Source organism: Sinocyclocheilus rhinocerous, unplaced genomic scaffold, assembly GCF_001515625.1.
Source record: "Sinocyclocheilus rhinocerous isolate Xijiao unplaced genomic scaffold, SAMN03320098_v1.1 scaffold227, whole genome shotgun sequence".
Classification (NCBI taxonomy): domain Eukaryota; kingdom Metazoa; phylum Chordata; class Actinopteri; order Cypriniformes; family Cyprinidae; genus Sinocyclocheilus; species Sinocyclocheilus rhinocerous.
The window spans coordinates 173,725-191,420 of NW_015633170.1; the positions used below are offsets into that span (position 1 = coordinate 173,725).

The following is a 17,696-nucleotide window of genomic DNA, read 5'->3' on the forward strand; positions in this document are numbered from 1 at the left end:
GGGGGGGGGTCGTCTTATAATCAGGGTCGTCTTATATTCGGGCTAATATGGTACATACAAATAAATATCCCAAAATAGTAAAATCAAGATGTTGGATGAACAAAACAAGCATTCACCTTTGTCCGTGTGGGCTCCTGGGCTTGTCGTATTCTCCGTAGTACGATCCCGGGTAACCGTTAGCGGGCATGTGCTCATAGTAACGATTGTGTCCTCCGTTGGGTAAGCTGGACACATTGGCGTTGTTGAGGTTGATGTTGGTAGACTTGGGCGACTTGTTGTAGGAGTTGTGATGATGATGATGGTGATGATGGTGGTGGTGGTGGCGATGATGGTTTTGCTGCGCCATGGCATTGGCGCGGCCCAGGCGCCCCATGGGCTGTTCCATGTGGGCGTAATGTGGAGGTGGCTGCACCTGCAGGGGGCGCTGTGTGGCATTTGTCTGGTGGCCGGAGCTCCTCCGGGGGTCTCCATTTATGTGGTTGATGTGGTTGCCAAAGAGTCCTCCATTTCGCTGTGAAGATATACTTGTGTTTGTAAGTTTAAAGAAATACGCAATGGACTTTAGTCAGGGTTGACGCCATATTTACGATTTCACAAATTAAAACGAAAATGTAAGAACAATAACTAAAAAGATAACTATAATTATAAAGAACTATATCCACACCAAAGGACGATAAGGTTCTGTTTATTTTACTTGTTCGCTGCAATTTTGTCGCCTGCCGCCTAAATGCGGATTCGGAGTGGATTCTGATTGGCTGTCAATGTTTTAGTTGTCCATCAGCTGGAAAAAAAAAATAGTTCTAAAAGTGATCCCAACAATGTCATCCCTCAGTGTTGTTATCGTTATAGCCATGATGTGGACTTCACTAGTCTCATTGAATTTGAACAATTGTTATCGTTATAGTTATCGTCCTTGGTGTGAACGGCCCTTAACGAATAGATGTACAGGCTGCAATTGTAATATCGTCCTTTCGCTGATGCAATAAACAAAAAAATGTCCTTTTGCTGTCAAAAAATTTATCCCACACAACCTTTGCAAAAAATTAAATATGGCGTCTCTGACCGTTTATCCAAAGCCAAGTCATTTGATTGCCATTTTTAATGATCTCATGGGAAAAAGAAGTTGGAAAGGAGGTAAAATGGCGTATGGTGTGAGTGAATTTCATGAACTGATTAAATCTGAACTGAATTTGAAATCAAGAGAAATGCAGATACACTGAATTAGATATGCTACACTAAGGCTAACGTTATTACTACAAACCTGCCATACAAATGTACCTATTGTATAATCTTCAATAAAGTCCACCTTTTATATTGTCAACTTGGCTACTTTATCCCTATTCAAGGTCTTAATCTAAGTGTGTATGACATCCAGGGATGGCGAACAATTCATCGCAACTCCCTTAAGGAATCGTTACTATTAAAAACAACTGTTTTCATTTGTACCAGGCAGTTAAAGTGAGACAATAAGGTACAGATCGATTTTATAAGGAGAAAGTGGTCATAAAAGGTGAGTAATTTACCCTATAAATTTCTTCGTCCTCCTCTGGTATAAAGTCTACTAGCTCATCATCCTGCAGGTCACATGATATCGCACGGCGGATTTCTGGCCCAATGTCATGCAGCGTACGAAGGCCAGCCTGAAACCGTGACGACAAGATAGCTAAGGACCCGCTCTTGAATGGAAAGCCCTTGAACAGCAGCGACATGTTGAAAACGGAGACCCTCACACACACATGCCACCAGGGGGCAGTTTACCAGACACATTGACACACAAGCTTGACGAAGACAGTTCCAGACAGGACAAATTCATGTGAGATGACAACAAATCACAGTAGACAAAGAGGAAAAACACAAAAACGCTTCCGTAATTACACTACAACTAATACACTTTAACTAAGATGCTAGCCTTTACCGTGACTTTCTAAAAAATACTATATTAGCCACATATGCTATTTAGAAACATTAACGTTTTGTGTTTAAAATATTTCTAACATTTCAAAAGTGTAAAACATTTCTATGGTTAACTAATCACACTAAAAACCTCTAAAAAAGGATTATGTTCGCAGAGAAATCAAACACATTAGTAGTGTTTGATTTATGAGGATGGAGACCAACAAAACATCTTAAACCAATAATACATGAATTATAACTCTGAAGTGATGGCAAACGAATACAAACACTTCAAACTATATGTATAACAGACAAAAATAAATTTACAGATCACCATTATCACACTGAGGGATCCATATTCAAGCTAAAACAGCATTAGCGCATCCAGAAACAGAGAGATACAGTTAAGGTAAAGAAGGTCTCATGCAAAGGAAATACAGTTTGTAATTTTTTTTTGATTATTCAGGGTGTTTACACTGATATGGATTTGCTTTTGATTAACATAACATTGGAACTTATTCTGGCATAAAAAAAACACACTCTTTTGATCACATTTTTTTGAACAATTTCAGCTATTTAGGAGCATATATAATGTATAATATTTTAAAACCAAATAAAATAAAACACTAAAAACACTTTTTTTGCTTATATGTCATGACTTTGGAGAGCTGTAAACATTTCAGTGTGTTAATAATTTAAATATTAATTTCAGGGGGTTCTTTAACTAAACATTTTAGGGATTCGGCTGACAAGAAATCTCTTGGGGTACATTTAGGAACATTTAATTCTATTAAATTCAAAAATAAATAAAGAACAAAAAGTTGTGCTAACAATACAATAATTCAGCAATGAAAAATATAAATGGCTTTCCCACATAGTTTGAGAATGACCTCCAGTGATGCAATTTCTGTAAGCGTCAACGCACCAAGTCCAAAACCAACAACATTATGACCATAAGAGAACATACAACTTATTAACTCTAAAGAATCAACTAAATTCTATCTCCAAGCACGTTCTGCTTACCTGCAGGGCGATGGCGGTGTTGTTCTGTGCTGGGTGAACGCCCACCAGGCCTTCCTCTTTGCGTTTCTTGAATTTCCTAAAGTAGTCCTGTATCAGGAAAGTGGCATAGAACTTCCCCACCGTTACCTCATCATCTGAGTGAACAGACCACACACACGGCTTCGCTGTCAGCAAGTAGTTTCAACGCACGCATACACACCTCTGTGGTGACGCACGGTGAGAGACAGAAACTGACGCAATGAGATGCTTTATGTTATTCTAACTATGTACTTTTAAAAGAGCTTTGTGAATCAAACGTTAATAACCCATTTAGAATTATCTGGATTTCTACACAAAAGGCTCGTAAAATAGGATCTATATCTACATAATAAACACAGATGGTCTTAATTAATAAACACCACATAAATGAGCAAAATATGCTGTACATCACAAGACACCGATACATTTTGCTGTTTTAGTCACCTTGAATGCATATACAGTACTCTACACTAGGCTGTATTTATTTTATAAAACTGTAGTAAAAACAGTAATATTGTGAAATATTATTAGTTTAAAATAACTGATTTCTATTTTAAATATATTTTAAAATGCAATCAATTCACATGATGCCAAGCTGAATTTTCAGCATCATTACTCCAGTCTTCAGTGTCACATGATCTTTCAGAAATCATTCTAATATGCTGATTTGCTGCACAAAATTTACACACATTACTATTATCAATGCTGAATCATTTGAATGCATCTATGCTAAAAAAGTAGTAATAAAAGTATTAAAAAATGATATGTATATAAATAATGGAAAATTATATACATATATAAAATGCAAAACTTGTGCTGTTTTTCTACCTAGCCATTCATGCTAGAAATATAGATAATTACAATTAATAGTTCTTAGGTTTACAAATTTTATTCACAATGGTATTGTAAAAGTAATACAATTCAACTAGATCTAAGACAAATTATAATAATATGTGGAAAATTCAACTTAAGCTGCTAGTTGTTTTTGGGAACACAGTAGCTGGATTCTAGCTGGTTATTAGCTGGTAGACCACCTTGGACCAGCAACAAATCAGCTACCAGCAAGTCAAACAGCTAATGACCAACTAGAAACTAGCTATCTTGTTCCAAAATATAGCTACCAGCTTAATGTAAATGTTAGTTGTAGAATATTTCATATTCCCGGTTTGGCACCCATCTAATTTGAGTCACCAGATGAGTAAACATATTAGTATTAGCATGTTAGCATTAGCATAGCAAATGTGAGAGAGATAACTGAAAGTTTGAGGTGAGGGCGGGGGTTTAAAAAAAAAAACCGCATCAGCTAAGCCATCAAAATCTAGACCTAAATGTGTTTAAGTTCTACTGGGAACATGCAAGCAAGCAGCACTGAGCAATATTAGCACATTAGCGTTGCATTTCTGTGGGTGTAATTGTGCATGTCTAATATCCTGTTTTTGGATATGCATTTCAATCATCTATGTGTATACAGTATAAAGTGTTCATCTGCATGTTCTGTTCATGTACTGTATGTGCATATGTGTGCGTGAGAATCATTCTGAAGCAGGGGTCTGTGTCACTTTTTTTTAAACAAGCACGTTGGGGACAGATCAGGAAAGAAGAGGCAACATTAGTTCCATGCCACCACCCTAAAACAGAATTGCTTCAGAATATTCTGAAGATTTGAACTTTTACATGAACAGAAAGACAATTAATGAGGAACGGAAGCTGCGGAAAAGCTCAAGCAGATACAGGAGAGTGCGACAGCGTAGAAAAGTGAGAGAAACAGAGAGAAAGAGACACATTTTTAGAAGGACACAGCATGCCTGAGTTGCCATGCAAGCCCAAAGCTCAACACACACACACACCTTCTCCAAATCCTCCAACCATATACACACACACACACACACACAAACAAATAATCATTGAGGTTCCAGTGTGGACGCAGTGTGGTACCGAGCAGGAGAGGAGAGCATTCGCGACACATACGGAACAGAACAAACATCGCAGAGACCCGACTTGGAGAAACTAAGAGTACAACAGCAGGAAAAAGCTAGTGCGACAGCATGTGTGTGTGTGTGTGTGTGCATGACACAAATGTATAGTATGTGTGTGTTTATGCTACATTTGGGAAACTGAAGTGTGTTCAAAAATGATATTTTTCAAAAAATATATTTTTGATCTTTATCTAAATACGTCTATGTTGTGAATGCGTATTCTCCTTAGCAGCGACAATCTCTGAGCTTTATAACTGACCACCAGCAGGGGGCACCACTTGATCCAGAAGTTTCATGCTTGTTCTCTTCCAGATCTTCTTAATCACGGCTCGGAGCTCTTCATTCGCCTGCTCTAGGTTACCTGGGTCAAAACACACACCATGTTATCAACACAATGTAGTTTCTATTCACTACTGCCAACTAGGACTGAAAAAAGGCAAATTTTCTATATTTTGATGACTATAGTTATGCATTTACTCTGAACAGCCTAAAAAGGGTGATTTATGGATGATTTCAGAGGAACCTCACTTGTAATATAATGTTTAATTCACAAAGTATAGTAAAATCTTTTCCACTGTCCGTTTTTCACTAAATGAATGCAAAAAGCAATAACATTTAATGATATTATACTTAAATATACTCATACTCATACACACTACTGTTCAAAAGGGGTCAATAAGAATTTTGAATTTTTTGAAAGATAGGAATTAAAACCTTTATTTAGCAAAGACGCATTTAATTGATCAAAAGTGACAGTAAATACATTTATACTTAATACTAGAATATTTAGTTATTAATAAAATCCTGAAAAATTTATCATGGCTTACACAAAAATATTAAGCAGCACAACTATTTTCAACACTGTTAATTATAAGATACACCAACTCAGTATATTAGAATGATTTCTAAAGAATCATGTGACACTGAAGACTGGAGTAATGATGCTGAAAATTCAGCTTTGCATCACAGGAAAAAAAATTACATTTTAAAATATACTAAACTAGAAAACAGTTATTTGATATTGTAATAATATGTCAAAATATTAATATATTTTAGATAAATAAATGCAGCCTTGGTGAGCAAAAGAGCAAAGAGCAAAATTTTTTTTTCAAATCGTATTTACTCAAAACCCCATACAGAGTGTTACTACATAGATTAAATGTTTACCTATATTAATATTTCACTAAAACATTTTAAGACATATTTTGTGACTGATGCAAACGAGTTGATTTGAATTAATTAATTGAAATAAAATATTTAAAGTAATTTGCACACCAATACTAGTAGTTCTGCGAAGAATGCACATACCTTCCGTTTTGATCTTCAGTGCAGTTCTCACAAGAGCAAAAAGTGTAGCATTAAACATAACAGTGCCGTCACTGTTCAGAGGCATGTTCATAGCCACCAGCCTCTGGAATAGAGACACAACAACAGATAAAAAGAAAGAGAGTGAGACGGTGGGTCTGGTGTGTTTGCTAATGTTCAAACGCATTATTTATAAATGTGTGTCTTACCTTGCAGGCGACTCTATGAGGACAGAGCTTCCCAAAGCCAAGAGGAGGCTGAATACGGCGCAACAACGTCACTACATCAAGATGTTTTATTCTGCCTCTGCAATAAAATAAGAGAGAGAAACACTGACTGAAAAATTCTCCATTTACTCTTCATCTCATTGCTACTCTGGACAAGCAACTGCCATATTGAGAATTGAGGCGAATTGAATTTGTTTCATAATTGACCAATTTTGCAATATTGACAGTTATTGAACTGAACTGAATCAACATTTTACTGATTCAAACTGAACAATAACACCATTGTTTTCTGCGTATAGCTTATATGAACTTTACAGTTATTGAACTAAACTGAACCAAAGCTGAACTAACTTGAGCTGAATAATGCCACAAATGTTGTTTTTTAGAGCTGCTTTACAGCAGAATTCGAATTCGTCTCATATTTGAAGAGGTGTGCATCACTGATTCTGTTATTTTCCTGTTTATTACTGCTTTTTTTACTGTTTACAAGCTGCTTTGAAACAATCTGTATTATATAAAGCGCAATAGAAATAAGGGTGACTTGACAAACACATTTTCACATCCTTACTTTGCCTCTGGATCATACTCTGACCAAATCCTCTTAAATTCATCAAGATGATGTGGCCCCAGAATCGACCAATCACGGGTCAGATAGTCAAAGTTGTCCATGATGACAGCCACAAACAGGTTAATGATCTAAAACAAGACATTATTTAATTTGATTCACATGTACAACTTTTGAGAACAACATTGCTGATCATTTTAAAAAATAACCCTAAAAAAACAAACAAAATATATCCTTTTGGGATTCCAAAATGACAAAACGGTTAACAAAGAGTCCAAATAATGTCTTTAATAAATTCTTAAAATGCTAAATTATTTTTGGAGGTTTAAAGTAATATTCTAAATAATAATATTATAATAGGTAATTATAAAAATGAGAATAAATCAAAAGGAAGTCTTTATGTAGTTAGTATGTATGTACCAGGAAGGCGCAGAGCATGTAGAAGGTGATGAAGTAGATGATGGCAAAGTTGCTCCCGCAGGTCATCTCTTCTCCAGGATTATAATCTGACTCTGGGTCACACAGCTTCCCTGGCATGCATGCCAACATGATATCCTGCCAGGCTTCACCTGTTGCACATCTACACCCAAGAAATAATTAATCTGAAATGTAATCCTATAAAGCAGGCTGTATCTTACATTAAACACTCTTTTAAACACACAGATAAAGTGGTAGCATATAATAGGGAAAAGAATAAGAACCAAAGGCAAAAACATCTTTGTAAAGATTTAAAACTCTGCCAATTGCAGCTTTAACATCCTCACTGTGCCATTCACTGACCTAAAGAGCAGAAGCACAGCCTGAGGGAACGTCTGAAAGTTGTTGTTCCTGTTGATTTGTGTGTGGTCCACCATGGCAATTTTCCCAAACACCTGAAAGATGGCAAACTAAGTTGCACTGTGCTGTATTAAAAGGTCAAGTGTGTAATTTTTGCACTGAATGTGGGTGATTTGCATTTTAGTCAAGATATCAGCTACAATTACGGTACTTAAATACTATTTAGCAAACATTTTTAATTAAAGACACGACAACCATAAAAACAAAGCATAAAAATGACAATACAATACAATAAATAACCCAAATAGATTCACTATACATATCATTTTCGAATTGGATTTGACAAATTTTTGGTGGCTGTGGTTGCCCATGATACTTCAACAATGTGAAAAGTGATGCTTTTAATGCTTTGAATATTTTTCATAACTGCTGTGCGTTCATGGGGAAGAAAAAAAAGATATTAATACAATTATAAATTACATTTTCTGAAATAAATCTGTTAGTAATTTTGCTGTATTTTGAAAACTCAATTTTATATGAATTTGTCTTAATAAAGCAAAAAAATTTTAAAATAGCACTCTTAAAAATCTGTTTGACAGTTGCATGATAGATTATGAATGTTTCTCACAATTCATGTGGCATTCAAAAAATACAACTTATTATGAAACTAACCTGCATGCCAATGACAGCGTAGATGAAGAACAGCATGGCTATCAGCAAAGCGACATATGGCAGGGCCTGAGAAAAGAGCATAAAATATATATTACTATGATATAATATTTTTTATAAATCAGGGGTTCCCTGATTAGCTTGTTACCTAAACTCTGCAGGAAAGTGGACCTTGGGTTGAGAACATCTTGGTTATTTGTGTAAACCTCGTTCCCTAAAGGAGGGAACGGAGACGTCACGTCAGTGACCGACGAATTTGGGGATCTCGCCAGAGAGACCAATCCACTTCGAGGGTAACTAAATGAGCCAATGGACATTGGCATGTGGAATTCGCATCTAGCTGCCACACCCCGCAGAGCGGGTATAAGAGGCAGCAGGTGCACTGCATTAATTCATGTTTTGGACCCGGCAGCTCAGTGGTGGTACAGCAACCGTGGAGACAGGACGTGACATCTCCGTTTCCTTTCTTCAGGGAACGAGGGTTACACAAATAACCGAGACGTTCCCTTTCAGTTGGTCACTGTTGACGTCACGTCGGTGACCGACGAATTTGAGAATCCCTACCAATGCGCCACAGGTGCTGCCCCCTCCAGTGCCCCGTGTAGGCCTCCTTACCCTTCCTATAAAGCAGATGATAGGACCCAGGCTCTACACAGAGAAGGTCGACTACTGCTGTTCCTCGAGCAACCCAAACAGTAGGACTTGGATAACACTGGGAAAGCGTGCCCTTCCACTTGGAAGAGGCAAGCTGCGGAGTCACCTCCCCCCAGAGGGGGTTGAGTGACATTTACTCATGTGGAATAACCCCGTAGGGCCCTATTGCACACGGAAGTCTCTGAGATGGCCCAGGGCTGCATCATTTAGAGATGGCAGAACGTAGTCTGCCAGGGGAAACACGGCCCTAGTAACTGTACTGTGGAATACACATATGGGATCCCAACAGGGTCACTTATATGGGCACTAGCCTCACACCAGATTTCAGGAATTCATTGGATGAAACGCCTGGCGCCAGAGGCTCCACCACGTCTGGCCGCCGGAGTGCTGGAGGACTCGACAGGGTTAACCCGTTTAGGGAACTCTCTGGAGAACTAGGCGTTAAGGATGCCGCAAGCCGACTCTGAACCAGGCCTCTCAGTGCCACTACCCATTTAAGGTGAGAACACAGGAGGACACCGGTTCGACACGTAGGCTATAGAACGTAGCGAACGTGTTAGGAGTCGCCCAGCCCGCAGCCCTACAAATATCTGCTAGCAAGGCAGCACGAGCCAGCGCCCAGGACGATACGACACCCCTAGTGGAGTGAGCACGCAGCCTGAACGGGCAGGGCACACCTTGTGCTTCATAGGCCAAGGTGACGGCATCCACTATCCAGTGGGCCATCCTCTGCTTGGAGACAGCCTTCCCCTTCTGCTGCCCTCCGTAACAGACAAAGAGCTGCTCTCTGAGGTCCTAAAGCTCTTTTACGTATTTGATACGTATTATTTGATAAAAATGTGTGTTTGTGTGTGTTTCACTCACTTTCCTGACGAGCGTTACTGACGCGCTGCAAGCAGAGATCTGTATATCTCATTTCTGTTCACCTTCAGAGTTCTTTAGAGCAGTTGCAGTACGTTCGTAAGGCAGACGTAAGTGCTGTTATGTACTGAAGCTTTAGAAACAAAACCAAGGGTTCAAAAACATAAATATAAAATTGAAGAGAGCCTTGCTACGCATTTTGCCATCTTCTCCTGCGCCATAGTTACTAAGCAACGGGGTAAACAGCTGCTGACTTGATGACGCAAACGAACCGCGGTTCGGACCCAAATAATATAATGTGAACACAGTCAGGGGAGGGGGGGCAGGAATCGAACTCGGGTTCGGACCAAGCAATCGAACCAAGTGTGAAAGCACCCTAACAAGACCTTCTCCTCGTCCTCCCTGATCTTGCACAGCATCTGTGCGAGTAGGCTCACTGGGGGGAGCACATATACAGGCCAGCTGTGTGCCAGTGCATCCGTGCCGAGCATTTCCTCGGTTAGGGAGTAGAACCACTGGCAATGGGTGGTTTCTGGAGATGCAAACAGGTCCTTCAGGTCGATCGCTTCAAACCAGTCTTGGGGACGGATGCACTCAAAAATGCATTTCTGCATCAACATTTTCAATGGCAGATTGTGAAGCGTGCGATTCAAAACTCGCAGGTCCAAGATTGGTCGTGACCCACCACTCTTCTTAGGCACAATGAAGTAAGGGCTGTAAAACCCGGTCCTCATATCGGCTGGAGGGACCGGCTCTATTGCGTCCTTCGCCAGCAGGACTGCAATTTCCGCACGCAAGACGGGGGCATCAACAGTTTTTACTGATGTGAACTGGATGCCCTTGAACTTGGAGGGACCCCGGGTGAATTGAATCGCGTAGCCGAGTCTGATGGTCCGCAGGAGCCACCGAGACGGACTGGGGTGCGTTAACCAGGCTCCGAGAGACTGCGCCAGTGGAACCAACGGAGCCACCGACGTACTCGTGGTGGGGGAGCGCGGTGGAACACAGGGACCCAGCCCAGGGCCTGTGACGGCAGAGGGCGGGGTCCGGGTGCGAAGTGTAACGCTTACCTGATCCTTCCTCGTGAGAGGGGGAACGCAGGGCCCCGGCTTGAGGCTTGTAACAGGCTGGCGTGTGACAGCATGAAGCTGGGGCTTGAGTGTCACAGCACCTACCTGGTTCCACGAATGGGCAGAGGGAGTGCTCTTGGGCAACCCACCACTGCCCGCTGGCGAAAGAGGAGGAGGGAAGTGATCCTGTGATGCACAGTCCACCACTCTCCTCCTCTTGGGACCCACAGACTGAGGAAACTGCTCTTATTCTGAAGTTTTGGGTACCGCTGGATGCTGGGCCAGCGGCGGAACACAAACAAAACGAAACAAAAGATTCTCCACCCGGCCCTCCTCCGGGGGCGGGAGTGGTGCGGTCACCATCTCCCGATGTGCAGTCCCCTCCATCTCCGGGTCGCCCGTCTCAGGGCCTCTTGCACTTGCACTTGCTGCCAGGTTTGGCATGGGCCTGGACGGGCTGGGCGTCCTGCCTATGCCCGGCTCCATGACGCTGCGTGGTAGCGCAACGTATGCTGTTCTGTGTCAGCAACGCCGTACACTGATACGTTGTTTATGTCGTTTACGCTTTGATCTGAATGTAAACAACGTATCCGCATACATACGTTGTATACGTTGTTTACGAATGTGATACTCTCCAAAATGGCGCTATAGGGTGAAGCGGAGGAGACAAATTGTTCTCGTAGCTTTGCAAAATTACGGTTGAACCACTGATGTCACATGGATTATTTTAACGATCTCCTTGCTACGTTTCTGAGCCTTGACTGTGAAAGTATCCTTGCTGTCTATGGGAGGGTCTGAGAGCTCTCGGAATGCATCGAAAATATCTTAATTTGTGTTCTGAAGATGAACGAAGGTCTTACAGGTTTGGAACGACATGAGGGTTAATTGCATGAGGAGTAATTAATGACATAATTTTCATTTTTGGGTGAACTATCCCTTTAAGCTTCAAATTCCATTCTAAATAAAATAAAATAAAATAAAATAATATAAAATTTGTTATGCTGGGTTCAATTAACCCCAAAAAGAAACTGTAGCTAAATGATAACGGACAGTTTTCTGATAAAATGCATACAGTAACTGCTTTGAGATAAAAAAAAAAAAACAAAGGTAGACAGCTTCAATAATATCTGGCATTTCATTAGGTTAGAATAACATCTGACCTGGAAGGACTTGATGAAGGTCCAGAGAAGGGTTCGTATGCCCTCCCCCCTGCTCAGCAGCTTGACCAATCGCATCACTCGAAAAAGACGGAAGAAGGTGATTGAAATGCGAGCGCTGTCCTCAGTGTTCTGTGGGGGCGGAATCAGCATTAGTGAACCAATCAGGAGAAAGATATAACACAGGGCATCAGGCTGTATTAAGGCAGTTTGACCAGCAGAGGGAACCACATTGTAGTTTCAAAGCATGAGGTGAGATGATTTATTTACAGCCAAATTTAAAAAATAAATTTAAATTGTAAATGTAAAAAAAAAAAAAATGCTAATTTTGAATTTGGAACTTCAGTATTTAGAAGAGTATTTCTACTTAAAAGAGTATTTAGACTGGTTTGACTGATCCATAAACACTACCAGAGACCCTGCGTTTCATGCTTATCCTAGAGAGAAAAGGAAGGGGGTAGAGGGGTGCATGCTGGGTGAAAAAAACAAACAAACAAAAAAACCTTGCCATACTTGACTGCACGCATCAGCACAAGCATGGCACTCTTGACCCAGAGATACTTCATGCCAACTTACAGTGGGCCCCCAAACCTCACAGGTTAAAGGTCAGTTTGAGGTCACAACCTTACCTGACCCGATCCGACCTAATCTGACCTGACTTCAGGGGCCACTTAACCATGCAGCAGTGTCAGCGCTACAAACGTGAGGGGCCGACGACCCCACACACACACACACACTCACACAGTTTGTCACGTTTGGGTGACACTCCCGTAATTGACAAAATAGTCAAAGGATGTAAAAACCAAAGCAAAATCTTGATAAACAAAGCAAACGAAGAGAAACCAAACGTAAAAATAAAGCCAAAACTCAACAAATTGAAGTCAGGGTGGGTTAAGATGAAAGGTAACAATGTTTAATCAAGATTTCAGAACTCAAACGGAAACCTGAAAAAGAATGCAGACTGTAAAACTGGGCAAAAAGCCCAAGAGGGGCAGAATTTCTTACCCCCGACTCATCCACCTGAGGTGCCTCTGTGGGCTTTAAAAATCAAAGACCTGAATTAATCAATCACGCATAACGTTTGCACAGCCACTTACGCTTTAAAACGCATTCACAACATACACAGGCACTCATAATATCACAAACTCTATAATAGCATTTCTAACCGACAGATATCAGGACAGCAAACCTGCTCAAACAACCTCAAGATTAGACAATCTTCCATTCAAAACTGCTTATAAGGGCTGAAAAATGACCAGTGACCAGAGACAAACAGGACTAGACTCACATAAGGGGCTTATATAACATGAAGATCCATCATGTGACCGTATTTCTATCTCATGGATTACATAAGCAGCTGCAGACAGCATCCGATGTACAGTACAGCGCGCACACACACACACACACACACACACACACATTAACAGGACAGTTTGGGACTAGTGCACACTTATGCAACGATTACAACTTTGTAAACAAGAGCGTATCCAAAAAAACGCTAAGCAACAGCAAAAACCACAAGTATAACAAACCTACAATGCCATATTATGAAATTCTTCTACATTCATGTGCATTGACGAACAGTGTCAACCCTGTGATGCAAATGACATGTGTATTATAAATAGATGAATGCTTATAATGTTTTTGTATATATATATATATTATAAGATTTTGTGAATTAATCGTATAGTGTGACACTAACAGTTAACTAGCAACCAATACCAAACATTGAAAACATGACTGGTTTTATAATAATGAACATAATTTATGCACAGAACATGCTTATGAAATGTCCTGTCATAATCATTTCACTAGATAATTGTGTCCACCAATGTCCACTACTGATGTCATTTATTGCTTGCTAAGTCAAACAGCTTTAAATTTAGCATTATTATGTTTTCACATGCACACAAAATAAACCCCGTCCACACATTTGGTTTGGAGAACAGATCAGTTCTTGACTCTGAAAGAACAAAAAACAAAAACCACATTCATCAACATTAAAGCACTCACACAGTGGGAAGAAAATTCAGCATGTAATCAGAAAAAAAGATGAATCCTTCATCTGTGCAGAAAGACTCCAGACAGATATGGCTTCAGTCACACAGCCTGACATCTCTCGTCAATAGCTATTTACATTTGCATGAGAAGCAGAAATTATAAGATGCAGTTTCTGACTGTGGCATTTGGCATTTATGGTGCATGCGTTAAGCATTCAGGCATATGTGCACACGCTTACAAACATACAATGTTTTTCTCGAACGCACTCTCGCCATAACAGCAACACAAGACTTGAAGGAGCTCAGTGTTCCAGTAGCACCGCAGCATCTCCATGCATGTGCCCTGCAAAAGAGACACCACCCGAGGGCGCTCTAACAGCCCAATGCAAGAGAGGACAGACAGAAAGAAAGAAAGAAAGAAAGTAAAACGGTAGGAAACAATGAAATGGCAAAATGAGAAAAAATAAATGATGAAGGAATGATGGAAGGAAATAAGAAAGGCAGAAAGGAAGGAAAAATTAATAAAGGAAGGAAGGAGAGATGGAGAAATGAAGAAAAGTAAAAGGAAGGAAAGAATTCAGAAAAGGATGAAGGGTGAAAGGAAAGTGAGAAAGAAAGGAAGAAGGAAAGAATGAAGGCAGAAATGAAAAAAGTAAAATAAAAGGAAGGAAGGAAATAAGGAAGGGAAAAAAAGAAAGAAGGAAGGGAGGAAGTAGAGAAAGAAAGCAGAAATTAAATAAGGAAAATTTAAAAATAAAGAAGGAAGGAAGGAAGGTATGAAAAAAAAGCCGGAAAGACAGAATGAAGGCAGAAATTAAATAAAGTAAAAAAGAAGGAAGAAAGGAAGGAAGGAGAGAAGGGAAGGAGAGAAAGAAAGCAGAAATTAAATAAGGAAGAATCAAAGAAAAATAAAGAAGGAAGGAAGGAAGGATGGAAGGAGGGAGGGAGGAAAGAAATAAAAAGAAGGAAGGAATGAAGGTAAGAAAAAGAAAGCAAGAAAAAGAATGAAGGCAGAAATGAAAATTCTGAAATTTCTAAAAAAAAAAGGAAGGAAGGAAGGGAGAAAAGAAAGGAAGGAAGGAGAGAAAGAAAGAAAGCAGAAATTAAATAAGGAAAAATAAAAGAAAAAATAAAGAAGAAAGGAAGGAGGGAGGGAGGGAGGGAAGGAGAAAAATGGAAATAATAAAAGGAAAAACAAGGAAGAAAGGAAGGTATGTGAGAAAAGGAAAACAAGAAGGAAATAATAAAGGCAGGAATTAAAAAAAAAAAATAGAAGTAAAAAAGGAAGGAAGGAAGGAAGTGAGCAATAAGCAGTAATGGAGGTCATGCAGCCTGTCTGACGTCTACACACCTGCTATACTCAAGCTCTCTCCTCTGAGGAAGACAGAACAGAGAGACACAGTCACTCAGCAGACACACAGACTACAGAGAGAACACTGAACAGCCATTCTTAATCTGATGGCATAATGAGCCTGTGCTGCCTTCACATCTATCTATCTATCTATCTATCTATCTAGATTCTTCCTTTGTTAAACTGTTTTAATAATAATAATAATAATAATAATATAATAATGTATATTAGAAATATACTCCCAGAACCCAGACTACTGACAATGTGGGTGGTCACTGTTCAGCTCTGTGATTCTACACGTGTTGTTTCTTTCTCTGTGAACATCTCTGTATACTAGAATGATAGTGCTTCGTTTGCTAGTGATTGGACGCTCAGCTTTGATATCTTGATTTCTCGTTATTTAAATCAGCTCTGAGCTCCAGGGCCATTCTGTCTGGAGGGGAACAGGAGGAACTGAAAGAGAGGAAGTTTAAACTTCAAACGGACTACACCGCTTGGGCACTGACCGGAGAATGGAGCGGGTGGCCGAGCGCCATCTGCAGAAAATGAAGCTAATGTTAGCAGCTACATATCCCAGCATGCAACAGGGGATGGGCAAACCAGTCACTCCAACCACCGCAACATTGGGTGAAAGTCACACATACCCCTGAGTGGGGAGTGATGAGTATAGATATGAGCATGATAGATCCGACAGCAAGACATATGTGTGGAAACAAAGGATTTGCATCTGCTGTCTTTGATCTAATGCTTTATATCTATAATTGCAGAATTTAACAAGCCTGAAAGCCACTAAAAACAATGTGATAAAATGAGTTTCACAAGGCTTTTAAAAATGATGGAATGATTATTTGACAAATAAAGTAACATTTTAAGGGATAATTCACCAAAGAATTAAAATTCTGTCATTATTTGATCACCTTCATGTTTAAACCTAATTGTCCATCCTTTGCAAAATCATGAAACTGAATGACAACTAGGACTGTGAAACTCCAAAATGACTAAAAAAGCACCATAAATGTGTCCTAAAAGCGGTCCACAGCCCTTCTTAATCATATATTAACTTTGTATAATGAACAGTGAATTTTAAGCGGTGTTATTCACCGAAAAACATGAATTCTTGGATTCATGTGAATTGAATCTTTTCAATGAATCTAGTTCACAAAAGCAGTCTGAATGATTCATTCACAAATCAGAGTGATCTAGTTCTCAACTCACTGACTAGAAGATCTAGTTGCAATGTGTAAGGAATAATTACCTACATTTAAATAAGTTTCTCAACCAAAGCTATTATAATATGTCCAGAAAACTATAAAAAATAACATATAATCATACAGACCACTTTTATGATAATTTTATGGAGCTTTTCCATTCATTTTCCGTCCATTGTAATTGTATGAAAAAATAGGGACCAATACATTATTCAAAATTTCAGAAGAAAAAAGGTTTAGAACAACATGAAGATGAGTAAATCATGACAATTTTCATTTTTGGGTGACTATCCCTTTAAAATTCTTCTGAAACAGCTAGCTGATGGCAAGAATCTAGTTTAATAAACCTGACAGAAGACCTTGTGAAACCTGATTTTATCACCACTGAAAAGCACAAAGACAGCGGAAAATAAAGATATAGAGGAAAACACAGACAAAAAAAAGAAACATACAAAGACAAGACAAAGTCACTCTCTAATTCTCTCTCTCTCTCTCACACCCACACACACAAACATCCACAATCTCTCATTAATTAATGTCACATGTCCACATTCAAACAATACAAGGACACCAAAGACTCCACAAACACAAATACAACACATCTAATGAAAATGGCCACAATACAACACCTACAGGGACATATACAATACACACATATATACATTTATATATGGACGCTGGGACATGAGAAACACCAGAAAAATAGCACTGTAGCTCAGACAGCAGAGTGACAGCCGTGTGAGATAATATACATGTGTGCATATTCCCTATGTTATATGTCTGAAACTGGACAGTATTTGTGAGATACAGGATTTTAAGTAGCACCACCCAAGACATCACACACTGAAATGCAACCATTGCTCTTAAAAGAACACCATCACTTCCCAGCACCACCCTCTTCATGCCCAACATTAAATGTATTAAAAGCATATTAAGAAAAAA

General features: G+C 39.5%; 1 protein-coding gene across 3 annotated transcripts in view; it reads right to left on the reverse strand.

Moving 5' to 3' along the window:
* cacna1da (calcium channel, voltage-dependent, L type, alpha 1D subunit, a) overlaps nt 1-17,696 on the reverse strand; it is a 134,511-nt gene that overhangs the window by 12,938 nt on the left and 103,877 nt on the right. For 2 of the 3 annotated variants that reach the window (XM_016556393.1, XM_016556391.1), the window contains 12 exons: nt 13,201-13,233; nt 12,199-12,327; nt 8,457-8,522; nt 7,788-7,879; nt 7,428-7,587; nt 7,011-7,138; nt 6,425-6,521; nt 6,219-6,321; nt 5,170-5,271; nt 2,917-3,050; nt 1,524-1,640; nt 117-511 (listed from right to left, as the gene is read on the reverse strand). In XM_016556393.1, coding sequence (XP_016411879.1) covers nt 117-511; nt 1,524-1,640; nt 2,917-3,050; nt 5,170-5,271; nt 6,219-6,321; nt 6,425-6,521; nt 7,011-7,138; nt 7,428-7,587; nt 7,788-7,879; nt 8,457-8,522; nt 12,199-12,327; nt 13,201-13,233 — 1,556 coding nt within the window. The remainder of the gene's footprint in view (nt 1-116; nt 512-1,523; nt 1,641-2,916; nt 3,051-5,169; nt 5,272-6,218; nt 6,322-6,424; nt 6,522-7,010; nt 7,139-7,427; nt 7,588-7,787; nt 7,880-8,456; nt 8,523-12,198; nt 12,328-13,200; nt 13,234-17,696) is intronic. The other variant, XM_016556394.1, reaches the window with a different exon arrangement.